We start from the raw sequence: 26,084 nt of genomic DNA, 5'->3' as shown, positions 1-26,084 counted from the left end.
CGACATCTTTCCTTCGTCATTCCAATCAACCCCATTTCGCGTTAAGGGCATCATATTTGTCCTGGGTAAGTGAAGTCACACTCCCGTGCCTTAATCCCTTGGGGAAATTTTTGGCGTCGGCAGGGACCCAAGCATTGGCGTCCACATCTGTGCTGATGAATGGCTTCAAGCCATCGCCACCATAGTAGTCCAAAAGCAAATTGATATTAAGAGGTGTCTTGTTGTCCCTCCATGCATATGGTCCCTCGACACCAGTTTCAATGATTGCCTGTTCGCCGCCAGGTCGCGTCCATGTTCCAAAGAGGCCCGTCTGGGAGAGCTCCATGTAGACACTGGGGGAGCTTTCGTTCTTCAGGAAGCGGGCGTAGGCGGGTCCACCGGTTTGCACGATGGCGAGGTCAATCAAGGATGTAGGCGCGGCGGAGATATAGGTTTGGGGTGCGGTGAAGGTTATGAAGTCAGAGGTGTATGCGTAGCGAATCTCGCTAGGTCCTGACTCGCCGACGTGGTCGGGGTCATCGGCTTTATACTGGGCCGTCTGTCAGTGATAGAACGAGCACGAGGAGTGAATGGTGGGACTTACGAATTTTGACGCCCACCAGACGAGGTATTGCCTCTTCTCGAGATCCCAGATCGCATCTGGAGCCCAGACCATGCCGGCGGTGTCATCCTCAACTTTGACGAGGCGTTCATTTTCCCAAGTGATCAGATCTGTGCTCTCCCAGACGAAGATACTCAAGGAACCTTTGCGCTGGGATGCGTCCCATGTTGTCTGTAGCATTCTCATCAGTTATCTGCATCTCAACTCTTCTCAAAAAGACATACCTTTGAGATATCCAAATCAGTACCAATAATGTACCACTTTTTCTGGTATTCCTGTCCCCCGCCTTCAATGATACTAGGATCCCTCACACCACCTGTTCCGAGGGTTGGGGTCAAGACCGGCTTCCCGCCGTTCAGCGCCTTGTACGAGAAAGCTTCGTTTCCATTGCTCAGGTAAAAGAAGATGTCTGGGGCATTTCCGAGAAAGAAGGCACCGAGGTAACCCACCAGTGGTGGTGCATCCAAAACCAATGGGTCGGCGAGTTGGGGAGTTTGGCAGGTTCCAATGGCCAAAAGGTATGGGAGAAAGAGGGCGGGCCACATGTTGGAATGCAAGGCCTGAGGTGGATGGGGAGAGATTGGGTTGTGAAAAGGCGGAATTGAATGTGTATTGAATGTGTAAAGCTCGGTCGGTTGATGATCTATGTTCGAATGAGAATTGGGAGGGGAGTCAACCGTCGTCTTTACTTATACTAAATGACCATAGTATCGGGCTCGTATAGATTCTGGCCATCCGGAGAAACCATGTCGGTTCCGGCTATATTTGGAAGACTGCCAAGCTGCGCCTTAAGGTGTTGTACTACTACTATATCATCCCATGTGGGGGAGCAAAGTTGCGGAAAACTTTATTATAAGCCTAGGACAAAGGACCAGGTTCTAATTATGAAACAGAAACCATGTAATTTGCCGCTGCATAGACGGAGAACGTAATAAAATGATCATCGACTTTGAAACAAGTTTTCTTCTGAAGACCTTCTAGTGAATGCGACCTAAGGATGGTAGTAGAGTCTCAAAAGGATTGCAGTTTTGGCATATTCGTAAAAGTTGTCCAAGTAAAGCAGAAGATTCAGTCGGCGATTTACATTTGTGGACCGTGATTCATGCCCAAAGATCGACAGGCCCTCGCTTATGCCTATGGTGTTTATAACAACACGCTTCTGCTGCTGCCTAGTAAGGAGATATATGGGGCAGAAGAGAGCTGAAGACCAGACAAGCTTATGTATGACATGCAGCCACGCCTCAACTTGGACCAATTTTCTTCGTCTCCCCCTTCCCGTTCTCAGCTTCGAAGGTAGTTCCCCCGGCTAATTTGGAAACCTGTCTCCAGGTTTTGTCATACTTGTTCTACAACATGCGCAGCTTCATGAACAGGATCTTCTTCGTCCGCGACTTCGTCCCCGCTCTTTTACTTCTTAACTTCACGCAGTAATTTGTGGGTACTCTGGCTAAGAGGCCGTCCTCTGGCAAAAGCTGTTTCTAAGGGGTAATTCAGCCTATCAGCGGTTGGTAGATGATCTTTTGGAATTTGTTTAAAACTCGATTTCTTGAGACTGACTTCTGGACAAGCTTCCAAAAATAAGGTTTTTATTTATAAGTAACTCCTGCCACTACTACATTTCTTGAGCTCCGTCTTTCTCAAACTCAAACCGTAAAACCTTGAACGAACTGTAATTAAAAATAGTCCAGAGGAGGCCATACGATGCAAATTATACTGTACGCTCGTATAAAACAGCAAACCTTAAATAAGAGATTTTAAGCCATTTAAGATGAGTAATAAATCCTTGAAGTTCGGCTTGTATACAATGTGAGAGTAGCCACAGCTTGCCGTATTGGCGCACGGTGGTCAACTTTAGAAAGTATCTACTACTACTAGTTCTCCGTATTTCGCATTTCAACAAGCGATCCTTGGCATCATAACAACATACTCTTTCGACGAGCTTTACAGATACGAGGGGGGGGGCTACGATTCTTTACCTGTACGAGGTGCCTCCTGCGAACCTTCAGCTCTCTCTTGCGGCAGAGAGTTTAAAGAGCCGAAATTGAGTCATCGACATGTGGCGATGTTTGTACTTAATCGGATCGAAGCCGCCCGTAAGGCCATGCGTATTCGATAGTTGACGAGAGAAAACTCGGCGCACGTCACTATGAACTGCTTCTATGGGGTTGATAAGGTGTTTATAACTCCTCTACCTAGCACGATGCCGTACCCCATGGGAGGTCCTAGGGTCCAAGCATTGCGTTTTGGATACCCGCCCGACGTACTAGTAAATCAATAAGTACAACAACAACAACTATAAATACGAGACTCGATATACGAAAAAGCTCAATATACCGGTATTAATATACTGGTGGGGCCAGAATGCCTGTCCCCATGCGTTGATCTTTTTAAGCTTGGAAAAGGGGTTGCAACGCTCTGTATGGTTGGCTATGCTTAAATTTAACAAATTTGACTCACTACTATATTTGGGATGATTTTCGACATGGGAGCGCACGAGTACGGACTCCGTAGAAAGTAAATCCACAATATCATTACGAAGACGATTCCAAGGTTTCACTTCCTAAGTCTCGCTTCGGAGTTTACAGGCACTGCGAAATAGACGCTACCCAAGTCGTGTGGCCGGTACTGAGGGCTTGGAGATTGACAAATCGCCCAAAAATAATAGGTCGCAGGACTCTACTGACTGAAAAGGCACTCCAGCGCACCGTGCATCTCCAAGATTTTCGCCTTGACGGACAGACTTCATGACCGCCCGCACAAGTAATTAATTGTATTAGTACTCCTGTTATGAAGTGGACTGACCTCCGGTACTTGCTTGACCCTGCTATTGGAAATCTCGTTACCCGGTGATCCGATAATCCTGATGGAAGTCTGGGTCTTGGTCAAAGGATCTCCAAGACCTGATCCTCCTGTTTCAATACCGCCTCTTCTTTCGTCTCATAACCTCTATCTGCTCCGGACTTCGGTTTGATACAGGACAGCCTGCTGTCTATGAGAGAGAGATATGCCATCGACTTGGCGGTAAGACTTGATCGATTAAAAAAAAACAATCATGGTAATCATGGCTGGTTGATTGGTAAAAGCCAAGTCCCTTCGCTACCATAAATCACAGCCAAATTCCTTATCGTGCATAATACTTCTTGAAAACACCATCTTCTCTAAATTTAGTACGTAGTAAAGGCAGGTCCACGTGGTGAAAGCATACTTTGGATGTGCTTATCGATTTAAGTGGCTTGGAAAAAAGGGGAGGCAGGAAAAACCTTACCTGCTTTTCACGATCACGATGCTTTGACGTGCTGCTTTTCTGATAGTTTCTGCGCTGATTCCATTGGGTAACTCCTTGAATTCACTCCCTCGTGTTTCAATTCTAAGACGTAAGTATATGTCGGCATCTTCGGCTTTCCTCTGACTCTCAATCTTGGCTATCGGGCTCAGCTCGAGTCTCTGTTATTTTCATCCGAATATTATTAATTCATGCTTTACCAGTCTACTCAACGCCCTTGTTCGATCGCTGGACATCTCCTGACATGTGCTGTTCTTCCATTACTTGTACATGCGTCTCGCTTCGGTGGAGCTCTAGCGAGATACCACATTTTGATTTCCCGGAATTAGCAAGCTGATTCAACGATTTCCGAGAGGCGATTTCTTTTTCTTTTTGCTAAGCGATATCAAAACCCGTGTCCTTCCCAGTTTGCATTGAACCACTTGCTCGACTTTCATTCTTTGACCAGGCGCTCCGTGTGACAGAGCCTTGATCGATCCATCGGAGAATTCGATATGGATGCAAACAAGGGAATCTCTATTTCATTTGAGAAAGGCCCCAGACGGCTCTGGTGCCACATGTCGGTCCTTGCTCGAATTCCTCGTCACTACTGGACTACATTTCTATCTTCCAAGTTCTAACTCTACTGTCAACTGGCAGCTTCTTAGTGCGGCTCAAGTCTTGGATTGGAGTACCGGTACATAAACGATTTTTGTCAGTCCTTGTAAGACTAACAAAGCAATGCAATCGAGAATACCTGCGTCACAGAATGAAGATTCCGCGGTCCGGTTATTGTAATATTAATCCCACAAGAGCTCTTCAAGTGACCGGGCATTGTGACACATTCTATTAACACTTCCTGGAAGTAGGTGCACATTTCTTCGATACTTTTAATTCTAGTGTCAGGCTTCCTTCGAACTTTGAAGTTTGCACACACCACTTGCACTTTAAACCTCAATCTATTTCCTGGAATACGTCGTACTGTAAATCTCCGAGGACTGGTATCGGTTTTCTCTTATTCTTTTTTTCTTCTTCATTTTTCTTCTTCTTCTTCTTTTTCTTCTTCTTTTGTTTTATTTTTATTTATTTCTATTTATTTTTATTTTTAACAGACTCTAACCGCCTGTCGGAATGCTTTTTAAGCTGGGGATGTTTGGTTCTATGATCCTCGAGGCCGTCGGAAATTCGGAATCCAGATCAGCGAGGCAATTTGGTTACTGGTAGCGTGTGTTCCCATACAGGTTTTGGACAAACCTCTGACAAGAACTTCGTGTCGAAGGACGCAAAAATTATAACGAGCATTGACTGGGTCAAAGATCCCCCCCATTGGTTCTCTAATACGTTTGACCCTCGATTCTACTATCAGGGTTCCTTTCCCTCCGTAGCACTCAGAACCTCTTCTAATAGGGTTGAGGACTTTCTGCTCCCCTTTCATGATTCCACAAGAACCCAGTCGACAGTATCTGCACCACATAAAGTAAGTTCTCGGGGCGGCAGGCTATCGCTTGCAACCCGCTAAACTTTATTCAATACTGCTATTACCACTGCCACATTTCAAAATACTTACTACGTACAAGTATACGGTATCGATGCAACCAAAACAGACCCTGATCATATGGCTGAAGGCAAAGGTAAAGGCCACCATGGTTGTACTACTCCGGGATATTTATGCTGCTAGGACTTCTACGAGTCCTCGGAGCCCGAATCCGAGGCATATCCGTATTCGTCAAGATCCATATCATCAACTTCAGCCAATTCCTTGAGCTCTTCTATGTACCTTTCTAGGTCTCTCTGGTTCTGCTCCGATTTATATCGCGCCTGTCCAGGATGACAGGTACGTCCCTCGGCCTGGTCTTTCCGAATCTCTTTCGAATTCTGATGTTTCATTTCTAGCTTCTCCGTCACCTTTTTTCTCCGCTTTCGACTGTCTAGCGATCTGTGCGCTCTCCGCTTTCTACTGTAGCTCCCTTGTCGTCCAAAGTTTCAGACGGCAGCTGTCCTCTGAACGCTGCAGTGGAATGCTTCAATGCTTGCGCCCGTTTCATCCGTAAAGGTCCCCATTGGCATGTCGTCGTAACGTACCATCTTGCTCGGTAATACCTGGGCCTCTTCTCTGCATGAACCCCACTGACCTAGGGCTGGGAGACTGTTTCGAAAACAGCTGATAGGAATGTGTAGCGTTCTATCACGGAATTGACTTCCGCGGCTTCCATTGATATACATTTTCGGCGATACTCCACCTCAAAATGCTCGCCTTTAAACCCTCAGACGTCTTCTCGTCACCTCTTGCTACCAGTACGATGTTGCGCCGAGACATATTATTCTGATCCTAAACGTACCATGTACTATGTGCTGGAAGTAGCGTCTGGTAGAGATCCATAGTGTCTCCCCCTGATCTTCCAGGCTCTCTTGTCCCAGCCATTCACCATGCGAATCTGTCAAGAAGTTTTGTTGTACCGGTTTCCGAAGATCGCTGTTCAGGCGCAACAGTATTGCCCTCATCCTCATCCTGATCCTAATCATCACCAGGCTTGACATCTTCTCCTACAACAGAATTCTTAGGCGAAAATTTCAATCGCGTTCTGCGCAGCTGTTTTCTTGACCTCTTCCTCACCTGAGCTCCTGGTCATTCATTTAGTTCCAGACCAAACACGTTGCCCAGCCCGAATCGATAATTAATTCAGTCGAAAGCTGCATCTCTTCGTATCTTGAAAATGATAGTTCGCACAGGCGCCCTGGAAGTACTCCCTAACCGTAACACATGATTTGAATGATCCCGAGCCCGCATGGATTACTCCCCTCAACTGTGTCAGAGCCGCTTCGAGATGGGTTGTCCTGTTAAAGCCCTTCAAGTATTTGGCTTTGCAACGGTCACGCAACTCCGCCTCCAGACAGTGCCTGACTTTGGGGAGGGAAAATAGTTTAGCTGATGCTGATGTGTGTATATCAGGGAGTTTTTTCACGTCTGTGAATCGAGCAACCTCCACGTTTAGCGATGTAAAATTCATCGGAGGTTGTGTTCAGGAGACTAGTCGAGGCTTGGTATGACATGGACCATCCCCAGGGGCTTATTAGCCTACCCAAGCTTTCAGCCTTGCGGATTTTCAACGTCAGTAACCCACAACCGCGATCATGCCACCAGAACTCATACCCAGCGATGAGGAGTATGCCTCCGACGAGGACTCAGACTTCGCTCCAGATGCAGCGCCAGCTGCAGGCCCAGAAGAGTCTTCGGACGAGGAATCGGAGGCCGAAGAATCTGCGGTGATAACAAATCAACCTGGCCCCAAGAAGAGGAAACGAGGGCAAGATGAAGAAGCAGAGGATCTGGGGTTTGAGAATTCGGGAGATGAGGCGATTATAGAGAAGGGGGCAAAGATGCGGCGGAAGAAGAAAGGGAAGAGCAAGGAGGAAGTAGAGGATGAGGGGGGCGAGGGAGGATTGATTAAGACGAGGAGTATGAGGGCTCAAGAGTAGGTGGGATCAAAATCTGGATCGCAGATACAGTATTGATTGGTAATAGGCAGGTGGAGAGAAAACCGCTGGTGAACACGACAGCAGCAACCATTGACGTCGACGCAGTCTGGCAAGCCATGATATCCGGGAAACCAACAGCACCGTCTCCTTCAGAGCCCAAACCGACGATCGATTCCTCTACGAAAGGCTCTTTGAGTCCCGAAATAAAACGTACAACCCTCACATTACCAGATACTAGCCACAAGGCTCGATCGCCAAGCACACTGGGAGATGGCCCTGATTCCTTGATAATGATAAAGCGAACATATAACTTTGCGGGAAAAGTACACACAGAGCAGAAACTCGTCCCCAGACACTCAGCAGAAGCAAAACTCTTCTTAGCATCGAACCCCGACCCCGCTACGGCTCCCCCGGAAACCCCTACAGAGGAGGAGAATTCGCCCTTTACAAAACCCAAGCGGCCGTTGAAGAAAGCCCGCCGCTCGATATTCGAACCAGTGATAGAGGGCTTGCCGCAGAGGACTGATCTGTCCTTTGGGACGAGAAAAGATAGCGGGGTACAACTGCTGTCTGGACAGGCGAAAGTTAAGAAGTTTAACACGGTGGAGAAGAGTGCTATGGACTGGGCGGGATTCGTGGACAAAGAGGGAATCGCGGACGAGCTTGACGCTGCTGGGAAGAGCAGGGGCGCTTACAAGGCCCGGCAAGAGTTTTTGGCTCGGGTGGAGGCAAAGAAAGAGGAGGAGTCGCGGCGGGCGAGAGGATTGCCTGTATGATTGATTGGAGGAGGTACTTTCACGATGAAACGACCATTGTGACGAAAAGAATAGAAAGAATCCGATGCCTAGGTCATGTAAATCGAACGACGACGGAATTTACATTTTTGGGTGCGTTTTTCGGGATCGCGGTATTGGAGATCACGAACACGAAGTAATCATTGCCGCATAACAGACCGCTACCCCTCAAGACCCAAGACCAAACGATGTATGCATCCGATGTCTCTGATTGATTAATTAACAATATCTTATATTCTCGCCAGGGTGCCCATCCAGAATCGTAAAATGCGCCCGCCCAAGCAGGATGGAAGTATCCCTATCTACCTCTAGGCCTCTTTACTCCCTCTCTCTCTCCCCTCTCCTTTCCAGTTCAGAAATTCAAAAGCAGAAAAAAAAAAAACATCTCAAGTTTCTCAAACAGAATCTTAAAGTTTTTTTTTTTTCCTTTAAAAAAAAAAAAAAAAAAAGGCCCTTAGTGACTGGCCTGTGCAGCGAGCGAGGTATCTGTCGTTTGGATAGGGTCCGTCTACTTACCAAATTTCAGAATTCCAATTGCAAATTATGTAAAGTAAATATCACGCTCGCTTCTTGGTTAAACTTAATCCTGCTTGCAGCGGTTTGTTTACTTTTACTTTCTGCTTTGACTTTGACTTTCCTTTTTTTTTTTTTTTTTTTTTTTTCACTTTTTTTTACTTTACTTCACTTTACTTCACTTCACTTTACTTTACTTTACATCACTTTCCTTTACTTTTCTTCCCTTTACTTTCTTTTACTTTAATTTACTTTACCTCACTTTACTTTACTTTGATTTTCTTTTCCTTTACTTTCTTCTCTTTACCTTTCCTTTGTTTTACTTTACTTCACTTTCCTTTACTTTCCTTCACTCTCCCTTACTTTCCCTCACTTTCCTTTACTTTCCCTCACCGTACTTCACTTCACTTTCCTTCACTTCACCTCTCTCTCCTTCACTTCACCATACACAACGTCCATCTACCTATCCACCCATCCATCTCTCTACACACCTCCCAACAACCTCATCCCAACCTCGAGAATTAAATCGGAGTTCTGCTGATCATCTTCTAGAATTCACCACTTCAACCATACAGAAAAGATATACAAACATGTATACCGGTATACCCATCCAAGCATCTAACTTACCAACCATCCACTCATCTATGCATCCATATATCAGAAATCACCATCAAATTCCAAACCCCGCACCCCAAACCCCGGATCCAAAATCCTAAAACATACACTCATCTATCAATCTACCCATGCATCAAACTATCCACTACCATCTGAAGGGCTACGATTCTTTACTCGTACGAGATGCCTCTCACGAACCTCCAGCTTTCTTTCCTGCAGCAAGGAGAGTCTCGAAAGCCAAAATCAAATCAAGGTACCCTTTCCGAAGAGATTTTCTTTTACCAGCGATCCGAACGAGCCTCCTCTTCATACCTCGATTACCACGCCGATGACGATTTATACTCCACAGGCATACCGATTGAAAATATTAAAAGCATTTGCGATAAAAAAGGGAACGAGGTGAAAGAGATGAGAGAGGATTTAAGACGATCTACGAAATCGCGCTTTCGAAGAGGCCACCTAGCTAATCCCGGTCCGGCCTCGAATTATTTCGATAATCGACACCGATATACGTTACTTACGCTGTAACTTGCTTGTGAAGTTTTTCTTTCGACGAAGATATATCTTATCTGCGATCTATCTTATTCGTAGAAAAAAAAAAGCATAATCGATAGCAGCTGCGCTGTACTAACTTGAATTGCTTTTGAAAGTTATAAAGGTTATGCGATATCGCGGGATGAGAGACCCGAGGCTTCTCGAAAGAAAGCCTTTCTTTAACGTGGTTTTTATTCTCGATTAAATAATACTTTATATATAGTTCCTCTACTTAGCACGTCGCCGTACCTTATAAGAGGCCCTAGGGTCCAAGCATTGCGTCTTGGATACCCGCCCGACGTTAATAAATACAACAACAAAATCCAATACCATCTCTAGAGCCCGTTTAATTTTCGTGATTTCAACCATTAAGAAGAGAAAAGGGACACATATACACATAGGTGAAGAGTTTGAGGCAAGCAATCGACGATACTATCTTCATAGCATCAAAGTATTCTATCCATTGCTTAAAGCCATCGATCGCTGTCTATGAAATGTACACTTTCTTTAAATCCTCAACCTTGTACAATTTCCCGCTGCCGCCTTCCCTCAAATCCCTCACCCACCCCTTCTCCAAGCCTGCTTTCCGACTATATTCTTCAAGCCTTTCGAGTCCATAGACGCAATTGTTCGGCAGCAGCACTAAATCGCTTTCCACGTGGCTGGTGGTGTGGTGCGCGTAGGGTACGTTGCGGGCGAGATCGTTAAGCTCGGTAGAGCAGATGGGGCAGACGGATGTTGTTAGTGAGGAGGACGAGGTGGGTGAAATGGATTGGGATTGGGTTTGAGTTTGGGGGCGGGTGGAAGAGGAGGAGGGGAGGTGGTGTGAGGAGTGGCAGGAGGGGGTTTTGAGGGCGGAGAGGCCGGCCGAGAGGGCAATGTGAAGGAGAGGGACGGAGGGGAGAGAAAGCAGGGCGTTGTGGGTTGTTGCGAAGAGGTTGGAGAGGGTGGTCCAGCGAGTGAACGAGTATAGTTCCTGTGCGTAATTAAGTGAGATGTGTGTAGACTGGCAAGATGGGGAATTTACGGAATATGCCTCTGCTCTCGTCGTGGGAGGAAATGCGAGAAGTCCACAGGCTTGTTGCACCTCCTTCGGATATGCTTCTCGAAAGGGTAGTAAGTACTTTTTTGCGTGCGCAATACTCTCCAGCAGCTTCGCCTGTTCCTGACTGCGCACCAACTCGATGTACTGCTGAAAGCGGAGCATGAACTCGAGACTACTCTGCCTCTGTGTCAGTCGCATTCCCCTTCACATGTGTAAAGAAATAAAGAAAATATACCTCCATCCTCCGCAAATCCTTCTTGTTCTCCTGACACCACGCCAAGGCTTCCTGTGTCCTCCCGTTCAGCAGAGATTCTCTGATCTTCCCCATCTGCACAAAAGTCTCCACATCCACCAACTCCTCAATGCCCTTCTCCCTCGCCAGCGCCCCTGCGCTCTGCCTATACCCATTCCTGAGCAGATAGTCTACCAATAACCTGTCCAGCCGCGTCCGACTCCACTCCTCGTACTTCACGTCATCTAAGCTCTGCATACCGTACAGCTCCCCTATATGCTTAATCCTACTCGCCGACTGCTGATGCAAGCGGGCTTCTTCTTCCGAGGCAGCAGCAAGCTTGCGCTTGAGGTTACGCATGCGGACGAGCATCGAGTCGACGTTCTTGAGGATCTCGGCGGGGTCGCTAGACGAGGGAGATTGGGAGACGAGGGCGGTCTCTTTGAGGGTAGACTTGACGGACGAAGAATCCATTTCTACGGAGCGGTGGGCGGACTTGAAATTTTTGCGGAGGAGCTCGAAGGGGAGACGGAGAAGGGGTTGGTCCTGGGGCGCCCTTGTTAGTTGTGGACGGTATAGGTGAAGATGGTGGAGATGGAAGTACCAAAATGAGGTGGGTCTCTGGGTTGAGCTTTGAAGTTATGTGGTCGGCCATCTTGGGACGAGAGAGGGTGGTTGCATGTGTTGTGCTTTGGGGAGCGTTCGAGAGCTGTCAAGGACGGTGGTGGGAGTGATGGCTCTGGCTGGAGTTCTGGGCTTACTTGTCTTGGGGCGAGGGGGAGGAGGAGGGAGAGGGGGAGGAGGAAGAGGAGGAGGAGGAGGAGGAGGAGGAGGAGGAGGTAACCGTATATTTTTGATCTCGCTCTTCTCTTCGTAATGTATCTAGTTGGTGTGGGAGTCGAACGATCTGGCAAATGTTCCGTGATAAGTATGTAGTATAGTCGGGTGCTGTTGTTGCTGGAGAGTGCAAGAGCTCGCGTGAGCCTTTGCCTCGGAACTTCCTCCCCGTCATCCCCATGCTCTGGGTATGGGGTGTGTGCTTAGTGAATGCATCTCTGTACGTATAGATTTTTGGAGATTACCGGTAGGTACCGTATCTCAACCCTCAACCACAGTCGTCCGTAGCACACTTTGATCTTGGCCCAAGTCAACACACTTCTACGCCGTATTTTCTTGATTAATGGACGGTGCGATAGCTGCACATCATTGCCGTCATCAATAATCATCCATCCCACGTAGGCTCATTCATAGATTTCGGAGCGTTACGTCTCCAAGAGTCCTGACAAGGCTGGCCTCGACTACCCATCGCATCGCAGCCTCTTGGCATGGCGATCGCACTTGAAGCATTTGCCTACTGCCGCGCTTTACCTCAAGGGACTAGACAGGAATACTTGAAGAATGCTCCATACCGGTAGCTGAAATCTTGACCTAGCTTAGCCTGAGCATTTACTCCATCCCATGAATCGTTGAATCTTGAACCGTGGAATCAGAGTCCAATGTCTTTATTCATCTAGCCGTTCATCTATCTCCCGTACCGGTATTCCCACTCTCCCCTCGAGCTCGAGCTGGTCATCTGACCTGGAACCCTCTCTCTGTCTTCCCCTTGCCGAACGCACCCCTGCTCCTCATAGCGGGGCCTCTGCTAGCGTCACGCTTGATCAGGTGCTGGCCGCACGTGTCCGAGTTTTTACAACTCTTCCTCAACTCCATCCAAGGTCGGGTCTTCGCCATCGATAACATAAAGGTGTCTATCGGACATTGTGACCGCAAAAATCCATCACGATCCTCTTTCGCAGACCTGTCTGGTGCACGATTTTCTCACGTTCGTTTTTTTAAAAACGACAAGTCTTTCGGTCAACGTGACCTCACCTCACCTTCGTCCGCCTCCTCCCTCACCTCGACCCGACGACTCTCTATCTCCCCGTCGGACTGGATTGGACTTGATCGGGAACCTTCTTGATCTTGCTATTGTCCTCGGATTGTCGAGATTGTAGAAATTGACGCGTCGCCGCAATACAAGTCGCGTGGGCAGCAGACCTACAATCCAATCCCTACCTATCCAGTACAATAGAATACAACAAATACAATAGGTAAGCATTTTCTACTTTTCCTTGCACTTCGTCCTTCTCCCAATTCGCATCACTACGGTCCTGTTCTGCCCATCTCGGCGATTCCATTCAGTTGGTGTCACTACCACCAGCTTCGGTCACGTCGCATCGCAGTGGTCCAGCTCCCCGTTCAAGGTCACGACCTCGTCACGCCCAATGCTCGGACTTCACTGTTGGCCCAAGTCCAGCGCGCTTTGCCCTGCCCGCCCATCGGATCGCAAACACCGAATCTCCTGCTTCTTCCCTTCAATGTCACATCACGCCGACCAGCCATAAGTCTTCGCTCCCTGTACCGTACCGTGCTGCAACTCAAACAATGTCTTTGTTTGCAAGCAACAGCAGCAGCAGCAGCAGCAGCAGTGTCAAGCTCTCTCGCGCTCACGCTTCAGACTGTACTTCGCCAGCGCGTGTGTTTTTCGCCCTAATATGACCTGTCGAACGGATATCAATCCTCTGAGGGCAGGGCAGAACAATTTCATGGCCATCGCATCGCATCCCCCGTCAGCGCATCAAAAAGTGCAATTGCAATGTGGTACTTATCTGCAATGACACGTGCTGACAGTGTAGGTACAACTACGAAGGTTACAAAAACGTTCGTCGCGAGAAGAGACTGAGCGAACTACTGCAGCGGAGCGCTTCGAGAACTCTCATCGGCGCGAATCACCCAGACCTCTCTTCGAGTTGAGGATCGCACGCAGTAGATCGATTCGTTGTACCTGTACAGAGGCCGGTACAACACGTCATCTTTCGCCCCGACGGAACAGCTCCAGCCTTAATACTTCCTGCCAACCCTCGAGGTCATCTGCGCCTCTCGGGACCTTTTCCCTCACCAGACCTACGAATCATATCGCAAGGCTCGTCACGAGTAGGGCATAACGGTTATAATGTCAGACATGGATCTTGAACAAGGCTTGCAAGAGGTCGCAAACGCTATGCGCGAAGACATCTCCCAAAAGCGGAAGCGGGATTCTGAATCAGCTGATGACACACGACGAGGTAACAACAAGCGTATCTCACCCAACAATGCTAGTAAGGATCAGCAGGACGTTGAGGCGCTCCAGGATTATAACAACCTCCACCACCAGGCCCAACTCGACAACCACAACGGTTCAAATCAGCATGAGGCCACCGCTCAAGCTGCGCTCGCTGGCATCTACCCGACTATGACCGTTCCGCAAGCCACCGACGTCTCATTCGCTACCCAAGATTCCGACGGTGGTCGCGACAACCCTTACATGGATAACAGCCAGAATGACGGTGGCTACTCCGGCTACGGCCAGGAACCTGTCGAGAGGAGCAGAGGCAAGCCAGCGGTTGGATCCGACGAGTGGCATAAGGTTCGCAAGGACAACCACAAGGAAGGCAAGTTTGGACACGGCCAGCACATTTTGGCATGCGCTAACAGTAAATGTAGTCGAGCGCCGTCGCAGAGAGACCATCAATGAAGGGATCAATGAGTTGGCCAAGATCGTCCCCGGCTGCGAGAAGAACAAAGGCTCGATCCTGCAGCGTGCAGTCCAATTCATCACACAATTGAAGGAGAACGAGACGCAGAATATCGAGAAGTGGACCCTAGAGAAGCTCTTGACAGAACAAGCTATTGCTGAGTTGAGCGCAAGTAACGACAAGCTGAAGGCCGAGTGCGAACGCGCATGGCGTGAGGTTGAGACCTGGAAGAAGACTTGTCAAAGCGCCGGTCTTGCTCCTAAGAAAGATGAAGGACCCCTCGAAAACTAGACGCTTGCATCTTGAACCTTGGGTGGCCCTCAGTCAGTGTGACGCTTGGGTATGCGACGGCTTCTTCGATATGATGATACCCTTACATACGATTTTACGAACTCCGACAGTCGCTGCCTCTCGCTCTTCTTGTATGGACATTGATTCAGTTCTCACTTTTCCTCTTGGTCACTGCTTTTCGCATCACCGGCTTCTTGAGGCTCTCCTTAGCTGAGCTTGAGTGTAGCCAGTTCCTTTCTCTTATCGCGCACAATCGGGAGATATTTGATGATGGACAAATCGGACTCCTAGAACGCAAAACACTGAGGTCGGGGTATGCATTTTCTTTCTTTGTTCTTGGCGTTTGCGGTTTGCAAAGAATTCCCAGTGTGTGTCATAGGAAGTAAATGAAGAGGATTGCATTGAAAGAACGTTAACGTTCAGTATCGTGATGCGTGTTCAAGATGTAGAGTCACTTTTGACAAGAAGATGCTCGAACTTTTGCAGAGAGAGATCTGTAAGACCAGCCCAGTATCACAGCCGAAAGGACAATTGACGACATGGTACATTTATTAGGCTCTATGCTCTGATGGAGAAGTTGAAAATGCGAAGAGGTAGGTAGATAGAGATACATAAACATAGACAACAGCCTTGTCAGCGAGGCTGCGTTATCCGGGCGGGAAAGGCTGATTTTGATTGACGGCTAAGTAGAAATTCGGGAAAGAAGGTCCCGGAAATGCTTGATCGATGACGTCTACCAATTATTATACGTAAGAGCAAGCAAGGCTTACTTGCCCTACGAAGTAACTTTCCTAATACTTACTTACCTTGTCTCCTTATATGCGCAATTCTCTATCATAGACTCTGTAGAGGGAATCATAGGTAACTTTAATATACCTACCTACCTAGGTAGATAGGATATTGTAAGCCACAACTGCACCTCTGAAGCACTCGAGGTAATGCCTTACTGGGTAAGTATAAAGTGGGGTATGCAGGCATCGGAGAGATTGAGAAGCTCAATGCCGATAAGAGCTAGCCAGACCGCTGACGAAACGAAATGTTTTGATAGCATAACGGCCCGGGACCCAGAAGGGTGGATTGATAGATTGCCCAAGCGACTTGCTTTTGCCGAGCTTCTCTTCTCTTCTCTCAGCGGCAACACCAACGCCAGCCAACACCGACATTTCCCTCCACGATAATAAAAAGGCGACTACAACGCGCCTCACAATACGCCAAAACGGCGGAACATCCCTGCAACGAGAATACAGAATCGAACACGCTACCGAGAAAAGATAGGGAGAGAAACGATCGATCGAGAAGCTGCTTAGACAGGCAGGCAAGCAGCTGGCTACCAAAAAAATATGGCGCAGAGAATCCTATCCACAGGCTCCTTCTTCGGCCTCCACTCTGCGCCGCTGCAAGATGGTAGCGACTACATGTCCGCCGTGTCCCAACACAGCGGCCACCAGCCGTTCTGTGGCAACCGCGAAGGATGGGGCCCGCTGAGCCCGATCCGATACGATTTCACGCCGTGCTTCATGGATGTCTGGGTCAGCAGCGTGGCGGCCTTCGGGATCCTGTTTGGGGCGGGCGCGGTGTGGTGGTTGCTAAGGCGGAAGGGGAAGTTGGGTGGCATGGAGGGGAGGGGGAGGGGTTGGGCAGAGGGGGGAAAGATGGTAGGTCTATCTTCTATCGAATATCGGATGTTCTTGGGGCAGATGTAAAGGGATTAGTATTGGTCTTCTCTCATGGGTCTTCTTGCTAGGGGGTTATGTTAGGCTAGGAAGGATTATCGCTGACTGGGTATAGGCAACTATTGTGGCTATAGCTCTTTCCGTGGCCCTCCAACTCGTCTTCCAGATCCTCAACTATCCCAACGTCTGGGCGGGCGACTTCCGCTTCTGGACCAGCGTGCTGACTGTTCTTTCGCTGGGCGTCATCTTCACGATTCAATGGCTGGAACACGATCGGTTACGGAATCCTAATGGAGTGGTGTTGTTCTACTGGCTCTTCCTACTCATCGCGTGGTCCGTGAAACTGCGCTCCCTCCTCTCGCAGCAAGTCTATCACCACCATCTCCCATACTTCGTGGCATACTGCGTCGGTTACGGACTCGCGTGGGTGGAATTTGGATGGGAGTGGCTGGTGCCGAAGGAGAAGTCCGACTACCAGGTGGTGGGCGACGAAGACGAGTGCCCGGTTGAATACGCGACTGTCTTCTCCATCTTGACGTTCAGTTGGATGACGCCCATGATGCGCCATGGCTACAAGAAATTCCTGAATGAGGACGACCTCTGGAACCTCGCGAAACGCGATACCACCAAGTCGACCGGTGAGACCTTCAAGAAGGCCTGGGACAAGGAGATTGCCCACAAGAAAAACCCAAGTCTCTGGATGGCGATTTTCCGTTCATTCAGTGGACCATATGTGAGAGGTAGTTTGTTCAAGATGGTGTCCGATACCTTGGCGTTCGTGCAGCCGCAGCTGTTGAGGTTGTTGATCAAATTCGTGGATTCGTACCGTGAGGGCAGGGAGCCGGAGCCTGTGATCCGCGGCGCGGCTATCGCAATCGCTATGTTCGCCGTCTCGGTCGGCCAGACTATGGCCTTGCACCAATACTTCCAGCGTGCTTTCGAGACGGGTATGCGTATTAAGACAGCGCTGACGGCAGCCATTTACGGCAAGTCCCTGAAACTGTCAAATGAAGGGCGAGCATCGAAGAGCACAGGCGATATCGTCAATTATATGGCGGTGGATACGCAGAGACTGCAGGATCTAACGCAGTATGGACAGCAGCTGTGGAGCGCGCCTTACCAGATTATTTTGTGTATGGTCAGTCTTTATCAGCTGCTTGGGCTGAGTATGCTGGCGGGTGTGGGCGCGATGATTTTGATGATTCCTATCAACGGGTTGATTGCGCGGATGATGAAGACGTTGCAGAAGGAACAGATGAAAAATAAGGTGTGTTTACTCTCGAGTGGATCCTGCCCCGTTGCCCCCTTTCTAAGCGAAAGCGCCCCCGCTCTTGTAAATTCAGTTTGACAATACGCTCTTCAGCCGAGATGGGCAACAGATCTAATCATACTGCATCATAGGATCAAAGAACTCGACTTATTGCTGAGATTGTCAACAATATGAAGAGCATCAAACTCTACGCTTGGGGAAGCGCTTTTATGCAGAAGCTCAACTACGTACGAAACGACCTCGAATTGAAGACTCTGAGAAAGATTGGTGCCGCTCAAGCTATTGCTACTTTCACCTGGTCCACCACTCCGTTTCTGGTCTCCTGCTCGACCTTCACCGTCTTCGTCCTTACTCAAGACAGACCCTTGACCACCGATATTGTGTTCCCGGCCCTGACGCTATTCAATCTCCTTACTTTTCCCCTCGCAATCTTGCCCATGGTCATCACTTCCATCATCGAAGCTTCCGTGGCTGTCGGCCGATTGACTGCGTTCTTCACTGCCGAAGAGCTCCAACCAGATGCAGTCCTTCTGAAAGATGCCGTTGAGGAGAACGGCGAAGAGTCTCTCAAGATTCGCGACGGGACATTTTCCTGGGATAGACACGCTGGCCGAAACGCACTTGAGGATATCAATTTCACCGCCTCCAAGGGCGAGCTTACCTGCATTGTTGGCAGAGTCGGAGCCGGCAAGTCATCATTTCTCCAAGCCATCCTCGGAGATCTGTGGAAAGTCAGGGGCCATGTTGAGGTTGCTGGAAAGACGGCATATGTGGCTCAGCAAGCCTGGGTCATGAATGCAAGTGTCAAAGAGAATATTACCTTCGGGCACAAATTCGATGAAGTTTTCTACGAAAAGTGCGTCCACGCTTGCGCGTTGACCGAGGATTTCGCTCAATTGCCTGACGGCGATGAGACGGAAGTTGGAGAGCGTGGAATCTCGCTTTCTGGGGGCCAGAAAGCGCGATTGACGCTTGCGCGCGCTGTCTACGCCAGGGCTGATATTTACCTTCTCGATGACTGTCTGTCGGCTGTTGATCAACATGTTGGGAGACATCTCATCGATAATGTTCTTGGTTCCAATGGATTGCTAAAGAGCAAAACAAGGGTTTTGGCTACCAACTCCATCCCGGTCCTGTTGGAGTCTGACTTCATTTGTCTGATCAGAGACGGCAAGATCATCGAGCGTGGTACTCATAATCAGGTCATGGCAATGAAGGGGGAGATTGCAAACCTGATCAAGACTCTGAACAATCAGGAGTCCTCAGCAGAAACGTCAACCACTTCCAGCAATTCCTCGACAATCATCGATACTGACCAAGCTCTCGATGACGAGAAAGAAGATGAGATGGAAGAGGCCCAAGAGCACTTGACTGAACTCCAGCCTATTCGACCGGGAGGGTCAGGTGTCAAGAAGCGTAAGGGAAGTAGCGGGACCCTGAGACGAGCCAGTACCGCCAGCTTCAAGGGTCCGCGAGGCAAACTGCGTGATGAGGAGGAAGGCCATAAGAGCAAGAACAAAGAACATTCGGAACAGGGCAAGGTCAAATGGGACGGTAAGCTTCGTTACCCGGTTGCCGGAGCGTATCCATGCTAAATTGTATTGACCAGTGTATGCCGAATACGCCAAGACGAGCAATCTGTATGCCGTGGGCCTGTACGGGCTCATGCTAATCGGCGGGCAAACAGCACAGATCGGTAAGCTGCATCTTGTCTCTGTTTCCCATGCAGAGCTCGCCCATTCTGGAAATTCCCACCCCTTTTTGTCGTGTGACGCTTACTTTTGATCGCAGGTGGCAGCGTTTGGCTTAACCGGTGGGCCGACAGGAATGAGCGCGCGGATGGCAACCCGGAAGTCGGCAAGTACATCGGCGTCTACTTTGCGTTCGGCATCGGCGGTGCTCTGCTTGTCGTCGTGCAAACACTCATCCTCTGGATCTTCTGTTCTATTGAGGTAAGTTTGCTCGGGGGATCTGCAGGATGCAAGACGGCACAAAGCTAAACTCCGCCCCGTAGGCGTCGAGGAAACTCCACGAGAGGATGGCGTTTGCCATTTTCAGATCGCCGATGAGCTTTTTCGAGACGTGAGTGCCTTGCTCTGAGGCCAAGATTGTGGGATGGTGACTGACTGACGTGCGTAGGACTCCGGCTGGGCGTATCCTCAACAGATTCTCTAGGTGCGTTTACTTTCAATCCTTGCCGTCTGCTGCGATCCGAATTTGAGGAGTGGTTGGCGGTTCTTTCTTCCTTCCATAGTGTTTGCTTACTTTGCTGCTGCGGGGTTGCCCGAGCTACATAGAAAGCTTGACTCGAGGATTCTTGACTCTCCCCTCAGCACTGGTGCCACCAAGTGGTTGGAGACCCCGCAGCGTTGCATCAAGCACGTTGCATATGCAGTTCGTATCGCGGACTGTTATTTGTCGATGCTCGATGTTGTGCCACCCTAGTGTTCCGCTGCTTTACTGACACCAACCGCCACCGCTTAGCGATATTTACCGGGTCGATGAAGTGAGTTTTATCTGTGCTACCAAGCTGCCAGCTCGAGATTGACAGTGAGTTAGGTCCTTGCACGCACGTTTAACATGCTATTCGTCAACAGCGCTCGGGCCATGTTCACGTTAGCTGTCATCTCGACGGCGACCCCTGCTTTCACTGCCCTCATTCTCCCCTTGGGAGGTGTGTACTACTGGGTCCAACGCTACTATCTCCGCACTTCCCGGGAGCTCAAGAGACTGGACTCCGTAAGTAAAAGCCCTATCTATGCGCATTTCCAAGAGTCGCTGGGCGGTATCACGACCATTCGGGCCTACCACCAGCAGCAGCGTTTCGCAATGGAGAACGAGTGGCGCGTGGACGCAAATCTCCGCGCGTACTTCCCCTCGATCAACGCGAATCGGTACGTGACCCTCCCTCTTGCTGCGGGTTCCCACTTGCTTATAGAATGGATCCAGATGGCTCGCTGTGCGACTGGAATTCCTAGGATCAATTATCATCCTGAGTGCAGCTGGCTTTGCTATCATCTCGGTAGCCACCGGCAGCGGCCTCTCCGCCGGCTTCGTCGGTCTCGCAATGTCCTACGCGCTGCAAATCACCCAATCACTCAACTGGATAGTGCGCCAGACCGTCGAAGTCGAAACGAACATCGTCTCCGTCGAGCGCGTGCTCGAGTACGCACGCCTCGAGAGCGAAGCGCCCGAGGTCCTGCACCGGCACCGCCCTCCCATCTCCTGGCCTGCGTCTGGCGCGGTCGAGTTCAAGAACTACAGCACCCGGTACCGACCCGAGCTCGACCTCGTGCTGAAGGATATCAACCTTGACATCAAGCCTCACGAGAAGATCGGGGTTGTGGGGAGAACGGGGGCGGGAAAGAGTTCGCTTACGCTGGCGCTGTTTCGGATTATCGAGCCGAGCGAGGGAAATATCAGTATTGATGCGCTGAACACGTCGACGATTGGGCTACTGGATTTGAGGCGCAGGCTGGCGATCATTCCGCAGGATGCGGCTCTTTTTGAGGGGACGATTCGGGATAACCTTGACCCTGGACATGTGCATGATGATACGGAGTTGTGGAGCGTGCTGGGTAAGTCTGCTCCCAATCCTTCTTAAGTCTTTAAAGCCTTTTTTTTTTTTTTTTTTTTTTTTTTTTTTTTTCGACCGTCACATTATACGGGATTCTGGGGACGGGGATAGGGCCGGGGTTGGACGAGGCAGGCGCCAATATGTCAGTGGCGCTGTGGTACCTGATTCCTCAGAATCTGCAAGCGGCGAATCGTGCCGGGGATTTCGGCTGACGAATTGGCTGTGCAGAACATGCTAGGCTGAAAGAGCACGTTAGCAGTATGAATGGTGGGCTGGAAGCGAAGATTCAGGAGGGGTGAGTCCTTGAGTGTTGTTCCTTATCTGCTTGTCGTCCCCTGCCTTGGATCCTTCCACCACCGTTGTTTTATGGCTGTATTGTTATGGTGCATGCTTCCGTGCCCAACCTCCTCTCTCCCAGTCAGCGCAATATGCGAAGGCTCAGGTAGTGGGCACACGGTTGTTCACATGCCAAACCGTCGCGTATGTGCGAGCTGTGCTTCCTTGCTTGGCTTTTTTTGTCTGCCTCGTAGGTGCTGGGCTTGCTGAAGCCTTCCCCTGAGTGCTGTACTGTGTACTCGGTCGGTGGTATTGGGGTTACATTGCACAACTCCAAGCACACCAACCACCCTCTTCTATTCTCACCATCCTACAACCCCACACCTCCCTTCTCCGTTCACAACATCACACCTCCCCCCACCAATCCAATCAGAAGACAGAAAGCACGCAACATCAATAACTGACGCCCCGCACAACAGTGGCTCCAATCTCTCGCAAGGCCAGCGCCAGCTCGTCTCTCTAGCCCGGGCCCTCCTCACCCCGTCCAACATCCTCATCCTGGACGAGGCCACGGCGGCGGTGGACGTCGAGACGGACGCCCTGCTGCAGACGACGCTGCGAAGCCCGCTCTTCAGCAAGCGCACTATCATCACCATTGCACACCGCATCAACACGATCCTGGACTCTGACCGCATCGTTGTGCTGGACAAGGGGCGCGTGGAGGAGTTTGGGACGCCGGCTGAGTTGTTGGAGCTCCGGGGGAGCTTCTGGCGACTGGTGAAGGAAGCGGGGCTGTTGGAGGGGGTACAGAGGTGAGGACAAAAGATGAGCCGCGGAGATTATGGGTAAGGGGAAAAGTTTTTTTGTGGAAATACAGGATACCTGGGGGTGATGAAGCGGTGTTGGGAGGGATGGAAGCGAGGTTTTTACTTCACGGCCGAGTTGGGGAAAAGGAAATTTTTCGGAGTGTGAAACCAGTGCATTACCGGATAGCATTTTTATCTGTGTATAGTATCATATGATCATAATTTGAATATCAGACTCAATCGCTGGACTTGGGTGGTGAACAGCTAGTTGGGTATGAGCTTTGCTAGATGGATAGATGGGTGGATGGATGGATGGATGGATGGATGGATGGATGAATGGGTGGATGGAGAGAAGGTCTGTTTGTGTTTCGCTTGAGATTGGTTAGGTGGTTGATTGCTTGCTTGATTGCTTGCTTGGGTTTTCTAGTTGGTGGGTTGATTGCTTGCATACTTGCTTGATTAATTGCCTACCTGCTTACCTGCTTGGGAATGGAATGGGATGGATGGAGTGGAGTTGGAAAGTTGGGGTGGTTGGTTGGCTTTTTGGTGTGATGTGGTGGAGTGTGGTCGGAGAGTGGGTTGAGTTGAGCTGATGATGAAGAGGAGGAGGAGGAGGAAGAGGAGGAGGAGGGATAGATAGACAGAAGATGGAGGTGGTGAAGGAGGATGGCGAAGGAGCAGCAGAAGGAAACAAGTGGGAGGTAGGTGTATAGATGTATAAATATATAAGTATATAGCAAGAAAAAAAGATGGAGATATCACCGCAGCAGCAGCAGTCCCTCTACCTACTCTATTCGTGCATACTGTGATTCAGTGCTTTAGATGTGGATAAACATCTATCTATCTATCAATCTATCTATTAACAACAACAAAATACTAAATCGCAAAAGTGTCGATATCGTAGCCGGTGCGGTAGGTATGGTAATGATGTAGTAGTAATAATAGTAATAGTAATAGTGTACTATTATAGGACACAAGCAAGTAGAAGAAAAGGGTATTGTTATTTTGAATATATTCTTTGCTGTATATTTATATGGTTCGAGCCGAGTTTGATTTTTACTTCATGTTTGGTTTAGTTTAGTTTAGTTTAGTTTAGTTTAGTTTAGTTTAGTTTAGTTTAGTTTAGTTTAGTTTAGTTTAGTTTAGTTTAGTTTAGTTTAGTTTAGTTTAGTTTAGTTTAGTTTAGTTTAGTTTAGTTTAGGTTAGGTTAGGTTAGGTTAGTTTAGTTTAGTTTAGTTTAGTTTGATTTAGTTTAGTTTAATTTGGTTTAGTTTAGCCTAGTTTAATTTAGTTTAGTTTAGTTTAGTTTAGTTTAGTTTAGTTTAGTTTAGTTTACCTGAAGTTTACTTCAGTCTACTTTACTTTACCTCAAGTTTACTTCAAGTCTAGTTTAATTTAGTTTAATCTAGTTTAGTTTATATTTAGTTGAAGGAAAGAAAAAAGGAAAAGGAAGAGAGAAAAAAAAAAAAGGAAAAGAAATAGAAAGGAAAGCAGCGAGGGGTACTTTAGATCTGGATTTATCTACCGGGGAAGGGAGGGAGGGATGCTGATATTGCGGCTTGCGGCATGCAGGCTGGGGTGGAGGTGGTGGTCGTAAGTAGTGATGATGATGGTGGTGGTGGTGGTGGTACTGGGTAGTTTGTGATTACTGATTTGATTGGATTGGGTTGGGCTGGCTGGGTTGGATAGATGGATGGGAGGCGAGAGGTGTAGCTGTGGAGGTAGGTAGGTAGAACTTGGGTTTTTGGGGAGAGAGTCAGACCTTTTTAGTCGAGGGGAGAGGAGAGAGATCTTCTTGATGGAGAGGAGGGAGCAGAAGAAAAGAGGCGAGGGATCTCTTCTGATAAAGAGGACGTAGAGGAAGAGATGTACAGGAGAGAATAGAAACAGAAATGCAATACTTTGCGCCATCGGGGATTCAGTAGTTACTACTACTACGTCCCAGACGTAAGTATCCCCCTTAAGGATAGGGTCATCAGGGGTTTATAGTGGGAACTAAACCTTTGACGCACCCTCGAGGGGTAATACTACGTACGTACTACGTAGTACGTAGTACTTATGCCTGTACCGAGGTAGTTAGAGGCTTCGCAGTCAGCTGGGATACCGTAAAGCATCAACTCGCGCTTTACTCGATCCTGGGGTCTGAGTTCGGCTAGGAAATACAGCAAGTACTACTAGCTTCCGGGGAAGCAGCTCAGCTCACTTCAACCCAGCTTCGTCATCGGCTGGGCTGTTGCATATTGCGTCAATAACATGTGTTGTTTACTTTCGCTTCCCCCCCACCCCCACGGCTTCTTCACCAGAAAGAAAACGCACATACCCCACTACGAAAGACAAATCAATCCGCCACAACCCTTTTCAGAATCCAGATCAGGCCTGGCTCTCAGATTCCTCCGAGTAGAACAAAATACAAAACAGTGCAACTCAGTCAGATAATGTGAGGCCTCCCTTGACGAAAAGGCGGAAGTCGAAGCAATGATCAGAGGTAGATCCCGGAAGATCAGGCTAAGATGTGCAGAGCAAGAAGGTCTAGAACGTGGTACCCACCGACAGAACCGGTCTCCTCTCCCTTGGACCGTAGCATGTGTTCACGGACGGGATGGGGCAGCAAGCAGACGAGGCATCGCGAGACAGGATGAATAGTTCCTTTCCTTGACTTGACTTTTTCAAACCCCGCGCTCGGAAACGGGACGGAAGCAACGAACGCATGAAGGCATAAAGGCAAGAAAGAAATTATGTCACCGTCATCGGCGTCGAACTTACCGCTGCCGCTCCAGGTGACACGGCGGCGCTGTACAGAGCATTGGCACAGTGGCGGCGGTGGCGGCGGTGGCCACCATGGGGGTGTGATCGCTTCGCTTCCCGAGTTCGGTCTGAGACCGCGGACCATTCGAAAAAGGAATTTAAAAAAGGACCCTCCAGACATTTGAAGAAAAGGAGAGAAGAAGAAGAGGAAGAAAAACGGAATGTTTTGGCGCAGCAGCACTCCGAATCGCAGTATTAGGCTTTGGGGGCGGCCGCCCCGCAGTGGAGGCTGGGGTGCCTTTTTGCCGAATGCAAGGCTCGCTCCTCTTCGAGACCTGTGCGTAGGGGGAGGGGGACGGGGGGACGGGTGTTTACTTTTCTTTTCTTCTTTTTTGTTTTTTGTTTTTTGCCCGGGGAAGCAGAAGTAGGTGCCTTTCTTTGCTTTTTTTCTTCTCCTTCTTCTTGCCTTTCTTTGCTTTTCTTCGTCTTCATCTTCTTGCCTTTCTGTGCTTTTCTTCGTCTTCTTCTTTCTTCTTTTGGTATCGTCTGACTTGAAATTATTGCGTTGGGGATGTGCTGTGAGCTGCAACAGCCTCGAGGTGGGATTGCATTGAGGATTGGATATTGGCTTGGATTGATTGGATTGGATTGGATTGGATTGGGTTGGACGGGATGGAGATCCCCGGGCCGCCGCATGGGAGGAAACGGCAAGGCCGCGCACGTTCTGCATATCCTCGAGTCAAGCGTCCGTCACGATGGTGTCTCTCCCGCTGCTCATGTTTTGAATTTGCGGCTTGTTGTGGTTGTATGGTGGTGGTG

The 26,084-nt window shown here is 49.1% G+C and overlaps 5 protein-coding genes across 6 annotated transcripts; 3 read left to right on the top strand and 2 right to left on the bottom strand.

Annotated features, from left to right (window-relative positions):
- Positions 1 to 25: 25 nt before the first annotated feature.
- Positions 26 to 1,146, bottom strand: L3040_007295 (uncharacterized protein; the record flags this gene model as incomplete). The annotated part of the gene is made up of 3 exons (XM_007288796.1): positions 26 to 529; positions 584 to 772; positions 826 to 1,146. The coding sequence occupies 3 exons, from the start codon at positions 1,144 to 1,146 to the stop codon at positions 26 to 28; spliced, it is 1,014 nt and encodes a 337-aa protein (XP_007288858.1).
- Positions 1,147 to 6,995: 5,849 nt separating this feature from the next.
- Positions 6,996 to 8,116, top strand: L3040_007294 (uncharacterized protein; the record flags this gene model as incomplete). The annotated part of the gene is made up of 2 exons (XM_007288794.1): positions 6,996 to 7,336; positions 7,387 to 8,116. The coding sequence occupies 2 exons, from the start codon at positions 6,996 to 6,998 to the stop codon at positions 8,114 to 8,116; spliced, it is 1,071 nt and encodes a 356-aa protein (XP_007288856.1).
- Positions 8,117 to 10,283: 2,167 nt separating this feature from the next.
- Positions 10,284 to 11,728, bottom strand: L3040_007293 (uncharacterized protein; the record flags this gene model as incomplete). Its single annotated transcript, XM_007288793.1, has 4 exons — positions 10,284 to 10,772; positions 10,824 to 11,018; positions 11,077 to 11,619; positions 11,678 to 11,728. The coding sequence occupies 4 exons, from the start codon at positions 11,726 to 11,728 to the stop codon at positions 10,284 to 10,286; spliced, it is 1,278 nt and encodes a 425-aa protein (XP_007288855.1).
- A 2,337-nt stretch (positions 11,729 to 14,065) lies between these two features.
- L3040_007292 (uncharacterized protein) lies at positions 14,066 to 14,918 on the top strand (the record flags this gene model as incomplete). Its single annotated transcript, XM_066156223.1, has 2 exons — positions 14,066 to 14,543; positions 14,596 to 14,918. The coding sequence occupies 2 exons, from the start codon at positions 14,066 to 14,068 to the stop codon at positions 14,916 to 14,918; spliced, it is 801 nt and encodes a 266-aa protein (XP_066011025.1).
- A 1,340-nt stretch (positions 14,919 to 16,258) lies between these two features.
- On the top strand, positions 16,259 to 22,530 carry L3040_007291 (uncharacterized protein; the record flags this gene model as incomplete). 2 transcript variants are annotated; one of them, XM_007288791.1, is made up of 12 exons in its annotated part: positions 16,259 to 16,573; positions 16,707 to 17,858; positions 17,993 to 19,415; positions 19,471 to 19,557; positions 19,653 to 19,813; positions 19,876 to 19,943; positions 20,001 to 20,036; positions 20,346 to 20,367; positions 20,421 to 20,755; positions 20,811 to 21,439; positions 21,667 to 21,733; positions 22,194 to 22,530. In XM_007288791.1, the coding sequence occupies 12 exons, from the start codon at positions 16,259 to 16,261 to the stop codon at positions 22,528 to 22,530; spliced, it is 4,632 nt and encodes a 1,543-aa protein (XP_007288853.1). The 2 variants fall into 2 exon arrangements, with proteins under 2 accessions (XP_007288853.1, XP_066011024.1); XM_066156221.1 differs by lacking the exons at positions 16,259 to 16,573; positions 16,707 to 17,858; positions 17,993 to 19,415; ... (6 more) ...; positions 20,811 to 21,439; positions 21,667 to 21,733 and adding an exon at positions 21,921 to 21,964.
- Positions 22,531 to 26,084: the final 3,554 nt, after the last annotated feature.

The sequence above is a fragment of the Drepanopeziza brunnea genome, assembly GCF_022702325.1.
Source record: "Drepanopeziza brunnea f. sp. 'multigermtubi' strain 214-2 chromosome Unknown ctg12, whole genome shotgun sequence".
Classification (NCBI taxonomy): Eukaryota; Fungi; Ascomycota; class Leotiomycetes; order Helotiales; family Drepanopezizaceae; genus Drepanopeziza; species Drepanopeziza brunnea.
This window is presented reverse-complemented; position numbering and strand designations above follow the sequence as displayed.